Genomic DNA, 8,142 nt, shown 5'->3' with positions numbered 1-8,142 from the left:
AAAAACCAAAAAACCGAATGCACACCCCTAATTATGCCTATAAAAGAATAATAAGAATAATTTTTCAAATTAATGAGCAAAATATTAACTATTTCTTAAGAAGATTCAAGTCGTGCGATTACTCTATAACTTTAATTTATTTTTATCGACTTGAATAATCCTCAAGTTTTACGAAATATGTAGGATGAATATATACTTTTTTTAGCTAGTGCTAATGCCATAATTATTTTTTTTACTGATATAACGGTGGTGTCTTAAGGCCACTTGCACGCACCTTGACTAATTCGAGTAATGACATATATTTTAACTCTTTACACACACAACCCCCTCCTCATACATTGCCGCCTTCCCCTCCTTTGCCTCCAGGTACTTAAATTTGATCAATGATCGATTTCTAAATTTCGTTGTAAACCTTATTGGTTATTTCAAATACATAAATTAATAATGTTAGAAACAAACATAATGAGCACATCAATGGAATCAAGAACAAGCTTACAAACTCAACATAAATGACAAAAGAATGTAAATTTATCTTCCAAATTTTTCAATTTTGACAAATTACTGTATGTATTTAGCCAAAGTTTCATCTCATTGTTGATATTCAAGAACACTTTTGATATCTCAATCCTTTTCGTGGATTAAGATATCGTTACAACTAGAACGAATCATGATCTTAAGTAGCAAAGGGCAGATCAACGTCTAGTTCAGATCAATTTCGACTTGATATTTCATATAATAGTGAACCTTGTTCAACAGTAGTCACGATGAACTTGACTTTAAGCAACTAATAAAATGCGATATTACATGCAAAAGGGTGGACGAACCAAACTATGCCCCACGAGATCATCAGGATACTTGATGGTAAACATCTTTGTCCAAGATTATTTAACTCCGTATTCCTTCATAACCCACAAATCTAGGTGACTAATAAGCTGACTAGAAACCATAGAAAGATCATTTCCCAACACACTGAGGCACGATATGAAAACAAAATTTCCTTCTCCGCCCATAGGTTTTTCTATATCTCCCCATTTCCCATTAGCCAAGTCAACAAAAATTATGTCCCAATAATTATTATTACTAAAACGCTTAGTAGTAATAGCCCAATGAAGCTTCCCATTCACAAACATACCTGGCTACATGAATGGTATCCCAGTTTGAAAATCATCCAAACAACTCCAAGAATTATTATTCAGACTATAAATTTTGTCCACATCAGAATGTGAATAGATGTCATGCACACTACGGGTAATACCCACTACCTTATAATCATCATGAAGCTCATCATATTCAAAATCATACGAGAAAACATAACTAGTTTCAGAATCAGGCAATTTCTTGAGCTTTCTAATTGATGGATTCCATAGAAACAAGTCTTTTTTCTCAATAGCAACACAAATCAGCCCATTGACGGAACCTACAATCTTAGTAGATTGATGAGATTCTTTTGGAGGATAATCCAAGTCAATTGTCGTAGTAACATGGTCAGAAAGTAAAGAACTAACGGAACAGTCCTTAAGATTGTTTTCAGGTAGATCAAACCCCAACATAAGCATGTGGTAGGCCTTGTTATTAGCAGATATGATGAGATGGGCCTTGACAAAATCAGGGCTAGAGATTAAACGAAGTCAGAATTTGGAAACACACCTGAATTTCACCGGTAGCTTAACGAGGATTTCATTGATAAGTTCTGTTGGCAGAATAGGGAATTCAAAGCTTAAATCTTGATCAATTGAAGTAGAAGAAAATGGAGCACTGGTGGTGTATGTGCTCCGATTTTAGTGTCGATGGGAGGCTTCACATTCCATTTGTGTTGCAAAAAATTGAGAAAACAACAAGTAAAAGTGAATGATTATTGTTCGATCCACGTGGCTTCTCCGTTTTAGGTGAAAAGTTGACCATTCTGGAAACAAGGATAGTTTGGCATATTATCTAATTTTGGATTTTCTGCTAATATATAACTAACTCTCGTAAAGAAAACGTAACAAGTAAAAGTGACTGAATGGAGTAACTTGATCTTTGACTAGTGTAATTAACTAGTTTTCTTAAGGGTGTTCCCCTCCCTCATGTTATTTGTTGTGATTCTCTTCTACGCGTCCATTAAGAAACGTTAATTAGGAAAGACTTTTAACTATATTATCCTTCATTGATATTTAAACAATCATAACATCATTCCATAATTGAGGTGTTTGTAGTCTTCAATAACAATAGGCACCATATAATACATAAACACACTCAAACTTGGCCTCGATTGGTAAATAATCACTTCAACTTTGAAAATGCATAACTAGACATCATGAGATTTTACGACTCGTACTTGATCAGAACCCAATAGCTATACTACTTCTAATGCGAAATGGAGAGTATAACACAACAAACAAAAGAAAGAACAATAGCGACAATATGAAATGCAATAATCGGAGCACAAAAAATATGAGTGATGGACGAAATTGAAGATCAACAAACTACGAGAATAGTGTTAATATTACTGGGGAAGAAGGTCCAAGTATATATGACTTAGCACTTTTGCTTCCATGTTGGTGTATTATTTTATCCTCCCAAATATATATATACATCAAATTAAGTACCAGTTTGAGATATAATTTCTTTTAAATTACACTGCAGTTCATTTTTAGAAATACTAATTTCTTTTAATTTAATTATTATATTTTTACATTTAAAGATTAATGATTTTTCAGCTTCTCTTTTTCTTACATTTTTTATTTTTTAAAATAAGTTTTACATATCTAAGATTTATTTTTGAAAGAATGTTCAAATATTTTTGATACTATCGACTTTGAGTATTATTTAAATAAATTGGAGTACGTATGATAGTATATGAATCAAAGTTTGTTTTAAATTAATTTTTGTATTGTTGATTGAATGAACTAAGAAGAGAAAATATAGTCTGAAGCAATAGAAGCACCAATTCAAAAACTTTTTCATGTTGCGAAGAACACTTAATAAGTTATGAATTATTATTTTATAAGATTAATTAGTCTAGATTTTAAAAAGAAAAAAGGGGTAAAAAGTTACTTGATGAGGATTGTCTCAAATTGCTTCTATGGTGTTGAGGAAGAACGAGGTAAAAAAACGAGGACAAGAAAGCGATGAAAGAATCCTTCTTATTTTTGACAACCAAATAAGAATCCTAAACAAACTTTTATAATTAATTTAGAGTTTAAGTTTAACAACCAAATAAGAATCCTCAACAAACTCTTATAATTAATTTAGAGTTTAAGTTACAATATAATAATTTTTTAATTTAAATATTAATAATATGTGAACATATTAAAGGAAATTAGTATTTCTAAAAATGATCTGAGAGTGTAATTTTGTTGTCCACTGTTAGTGGAAGAGAAGTTAATCTCATAATGAAACTAGATTAGTGATGAAACTTATCCTAAATAATTGGAGAATTAAGATTAATTAGAGTTAGATACTATGTGATTAGAAACAATTCTGCTAAGTCATGGTTCTGCCCCGTACAAAATAATTGACAAATTAAAAGTTTACTAAAAAAAAGATTAAAATAAAAAATGATGTTAAAATAATTAAATTGAAAGAAATATTATTTTTTTTTAAACAAAATTAGAAAATGTAAATAGGGGCAAAACGGGGCGGGCAAGGCTGAATCTACGGGGCCGAGCTAAACTTTAGCAAAGCCCTCCCCGCTCCGCTCTGCACCGCTGCCATTCCTATTTTAAAGGTCTAAAATGCCCTTGTTTTTCATTATATATAATTTACACATAAACCTACCACTCAAACTTTTCCAATCCTAATGGAAATGCAAGATTCAATTCTTGTTCTGCCGGAAGAACTCGTTATTGAAATCCTCTTAAAGCTTCCAATAAAATCCCTCTTGAAATTTAAATGTATTTCGAAATCTTGGCTTGCTTTAATCTCTAGCTCTGAATTTGTCAAAACTCATCTCCGTTTAAATGCTAATAACAAGGAATACACTCATCATAAGGTTATGATGAGATGTATTTCTAACTATGGTTTTAAAAGTTGTAGTCTTACCTCTTTATTTAATGAGTCTTGTGTTACTGAGGCAAAAGATTTGGATTATCCCACCAAATCCTATGGATGGGAGCGAGATCGATATGATGTTTCTATTTTAGGTTCTATCAATGGATTGATTTGTCTTGTCAATGACGACAAGGAATTGTTTCTATGGAATCCGTCAATTAGGAAGCACAAGAAATTGCCTGATCCTAGAACATCTCTGCCTCCGCAAGGTGGTCCTAGGCGAGCATATGGTTTTGGATATGATGAGGTCCATGATGATTACAAGGTAGTTATTTTTAACGAGATAGAAACTAACATGATTCGTGAGTTTGAGGTCAAAATGTATAGTCTAAAGAGTGATTCTTGGAGATGTGTTGATGATTGTCCACGAATGGCTCAATTTAATGTTTCAGGTAAGTTTGTGAATGGGAAACTTCATTGGGATAGTACTAGTACTTATTGGAAATCCGATTTGGCTACATTTTGTGACGGGTATAGGGATCCAAACATCATTTCTATTGATTTGGCTGACGAAAAATGGGGAGAGATGGATCAACCCTGCGATGACGTAGGAGAAATTGCTTTGAGGGTGGGAGTATTAGGAAGTGATCTTTCAGTCCTTTGTAATTGTAACATGCTTCTCGTAGATGTTTGGGTTATGAAGGAGTATGGAGTTAAAGAATCTTGGACAAAGATGTTTACCATCAAATATACACCGAGGAGTGGATATCTTGGGCAAAGATGTTTACACATGTCAAATGAAGGTGAAATTTTGGTTGTGATTAAGGGAGAGTTCATGATATACAATCCAAAGGATGACTCACTCAGATATTCAGAAGTTATTAACTCTGATAAATGGGACGCGAATGAAATCTACGTTGAAAGCTTAGTTTGTCCTTGAGGATGAAATCGAGTAACAAATAACTTGTAAGAGTACTTTCTTGTCAAGTGTTGTTAAACTCTGTTTGTTATTTCGAACATAGAACAAGCAATGTATATGTAAAGCATATATTCCTTATATTATATTGCCATGGAAATGAACAATAATTTTAACATGTATGTAGGTCATTTTTATGATGAATTTATTTTATCTCAAGAACGAATAAACTGAATTTGAAGCTATATGTATTAAGATGTATTCATTCTAACTCAATGTGGAATGTCAGTAGTAAAACTTGCTTTCCGAAGAGAAAATGTTTTCCAAAATATTTGATCAGTCAAGAATACTAACTTGAAAATTTAATCTAGAATACAATTTATAAGATAATACTAACTTGAAAAACCTAAAAATGTGCTGAAATTAACCAACTCCCAAAGACTAGAAAAATAAATTATTTTTCAGTAAAGAGTAATAGGGTTTTAGTATATGTACAAAGATTTAAAACAAGGAAATAGTGCCAACAGAACTCATCACTGAAATAGGTGAAAATGATATAGAAATTTCCATTAACAAGAAGCCAGAAGTCTTTGAAATTTACAGGTGTATATTTTCTCACCTTGAATGGTTTAAGTCTTGCTCTATGCACACAAAAAATAACGTTACTACATCGCAATGAATAGTCTAAACTCGGAAAAAGTCATGTTTCTTTATTGCAATCCATGAACTCGGCACTCAGCACGGGGTAATTTAGTTGTTTGTAACATCAGCATTTACTTCCTGAAAGTTCAATAGTACACAACAGTTAACAACGCGCCTCAGAACTAAAAAACTGAGTACATAACGAGAGTAAGACATGCAGGGCTATCCGCACACAGAAATCACACATAGAAACTGAATGTCTTGTTTAGGCAACAAAAAAACAAGCTCTAGTTCCCTACGAAGTATGAATGACATTTGAGGCATGTCAAATTGGTTCCATTCAACTTCTAAACAATGAACACAAACAGATGGAACATGTTGCAACTTCAAGTGGTACACAGTCTATTAAAGATATTAAGAGAATAAAAGTTAAAGACAAATCATTAGTAATACTCATGCAGATCAAACACACAATGCTGCCAAAAAAAGGGTAATTGGATGATCTAGAGCTGGAAATTCACCGTGTCCGTCTCTAGCTCTAGTAAATCTAACTCACAAAGATTTCCACATTATACCTTTTTGACTACTTTCGCTTTTCTCCTTCATATCATTCCATCGATGCACAACAAGTACTTTGGCATGCACTATATTTCTCCCCTGCTTCCTCAGTTTAATAGATCATGAAGGACGCAAATCAACAAATTTGAACCACAATTAAGACAATGCAAATCTATAAACTCCTGAGATTGTTTCTTGAAATAATTATTTCCTGTTTGTATAGCTTGGCTACATTGACTTAGGATGCAAATCAACAAATTTGAACCACAATCTATAAACTAGATAAAGCGTCATACCTTAGACCTTAACTGTTATTTGTTCCATATTTCCACCTTTCCCCCTAATAAAGTCCTCTATATCAAAGAATAACCCTGGCAAGTGCTACACCTACGCATTATTGTCACAATTCACCTGCCATGATTTCCATATTTGTGGTGCTTTCTTTATTTTTAACTCTGTTTCGAGGCAGAACATCCCCTCAAATTACCGCTCAAGAAGATAATCAATGTAGAGTACCACTTAATTTGAAGACAAAGACACCAAGTACTTCAACCAAATTATTGTTCTTGCAAAAAAAATTGTTGTCTCATGAAGCAAAACAGAAAAAAAAAACAAAAATAACAAGATCTCTGGGAATAGATGGTTCAATGTCTTGCTTTATATTTGGAAATGTAACAGTATTTAACAGCACTAGAGAAAAATGTGTAGAGAGCTCTTACTAAATTACTAATGACACGATTGTCTTCATCTAAGTTTTTCTAGCCTTGGTTGTTGTTGCATCCTTGGTTTCGTCAAAATGGGCCAAACTAGGCTTTCAATGAAGATGTATGCCTCATAAAAGGCATTATAGCAGGTAATCTCTGAATATCTTATCGAGTCATCTTTGGGATTGTAAATCATGAAAGTTGATCCAAACTGAAACAAAATTCCACCTTTATTTGACAAGCAAAACAATGGACAACATTGATAACCTACGGGATCATAGGGAAGATTGATGGTAAACATCTTAGTCCAAGACTCTTTAACCCCATACTCCTTTAAAACCCACACATCCGCACGAATTCTCTCATAATTACAGAACACAGAAAGATCACCTCCCAAAACTCCCATCGTAAAATCAAAAACTCCTTCTCCATAACAAGGTTGCTCCACCTTTCCCCATTTCCCATCAGGCAAATTAATAGAAATGATGCTCCAAGCATCATAAGAAATAACACTCTGAACAGCACTATAAGCCCAATGAAGTTTCCCATTCACAAAAACACCCGACTTCATAAACAACACCCCACTCGGAAAATCATCAATACTTCTCCAAGAATCCTTATTCACACTATATATATCAACCTTACAAGAATTCCAACTTCGAAAACCTGCCACTACCCTATAATCATCATGAATCTCATCATATCCAAAACCATACATGTAACATGAATTCCCATTCATACTAGCTCTAGAATCAGGCAATTTGTTACACTTCCTAATCGACGGATTCCATATAAACAAATATTTCTCTTCAATAGCAACACAAATCAATCCATTAACCGAACCCACAATCGAAAGAAACTTATTGCAGTTTTTCACAGGATAATCCAAATCAAATGCTTCAGTAACAGAACAACTAAATAAAGAACTAAAAGAACAGTCTTGAAGACTACAGTAAGGTGGATCAAACCTCAATATAAGCTTATGACGTTTGAAATCCTTGTTATTAACAGATAAACTGAGATGGGTGTTGATAAATTCAGCACTAGAGATTAAAAAAAGCCAAGATTTTGAAACAGACTTGAATTTCATTAGTGATTTTACAGGTAGGTTTAAGAGGATTTTATTGATGAGCTCAGATGGCAGATAAAAAGGGGTTATAAAGATTGAATCTTTACCATGATTTATGGGTTTTCTTCTCTTTGGGTGTTGATTTGAGGCTTCATATACATGAAATTCCATTGGGGTTTGAGCAAATTTGAGTTCTTGGAGAAAAGTGTATACAGGTTTTGATGTTTTTTTTTTTTGACTTTGCAGCTGCTTCGTTTTTTTCTCAAATGGACTGACGATTT

At 33.2% G+C, this 8,142-nt stretch overlaps 2 protein-coding genes across 2 annotated transcripts; both read right to left on the bottom strand.

The window, feature by feature from the left end:
• Positions 1 to 881: 881 nt before the first annotated feature.
• On the bottom strand, positions 882 to 1,556 carry LOC107058874 (F-box/kelch-repeat protein At3g23880-like). Its single transcript, XM_015305088.1, has 2 exons — positions 1,263 to 1,556; positions 882 to 1,136 (listed from the first exon to the last, which is right to left on the bottom strand). Exons 1-2 carry the CDS (start codon positions 1,554 to 1,556, stop codon positions 882 to 884), a joined length of 549 nt encoding a protein of 182 aa, XP_015160574.1.
• Positions 1,557 to 5,430: 3,874 nt separating this feature from the next.
• LOC102605399 (F-box/kelch-repeat protein At3g23880-like) lies at positions 5,431 to 7,882 on the bottom strand. The gene is made up of 2 exons (XM_006366785.2): positions 6,808 to 7,882; positions 5,431 to 5,668 (listed from the first exon to the last, which is right to left on the bottom strand). The coding sequence occupies exon 1, from the start codon at positions 7,880 to 7,882 to the stop codon at positions 6,833 to 6,835; it is 1,050 nt and encodes a 349-aa protein (XP_006366847.2). The 3' UTR covers positions 5,431 to 5,668; positions 6,808 to 6,832.
• Positions 7,883 to 8,142: the final 260 nt, after the last annotated feature.

This window comes from Solanum tuberosum, unplaced genomic scaffold (genome assembly GCF_000226075.1).
Source record: "Solanum tuberosum cultivar DM 1-3 516 R44 unplaced genomic scaffold, SolTub_3.0 scf00688, whole genome shotgun sequence".
NCBI lineage: Eukaryota > Viridiplantae > Streptophyta > Magnoliopsida > Solanales > Solanaceae > Solanum > Solanum tuberosum.
Note: the sequence above shows the minus strand (reverse complement) of the source record. Positions and strands in the feature narration are given on the sequence as shown.

Bases quoted from the DNA above. Each gene is read 5' to 3' on its own strand.
- LOC102605399 (XM_006366785.2), bottom strand. From the start codon at position 7,882: ATGAAATTCAAGTCTGTTTCAAAATCTTGGCTTTTTTTAATCTCTAGT.
- LOC107058874 (XM_015305088.1), bottom strand. From the start codon at position 1,556: ATGCTTATGTTGGGGTTTGATCTACCTGAAAACAATCTTAAGGACTGT. The intron at 1,137-1,262 runs GTAGTGGGTATT...CCATTCATGTAG, and splicing joins AGCTTCATGATGATTATAAG to CCAGGTATGTTTGTGAATGG.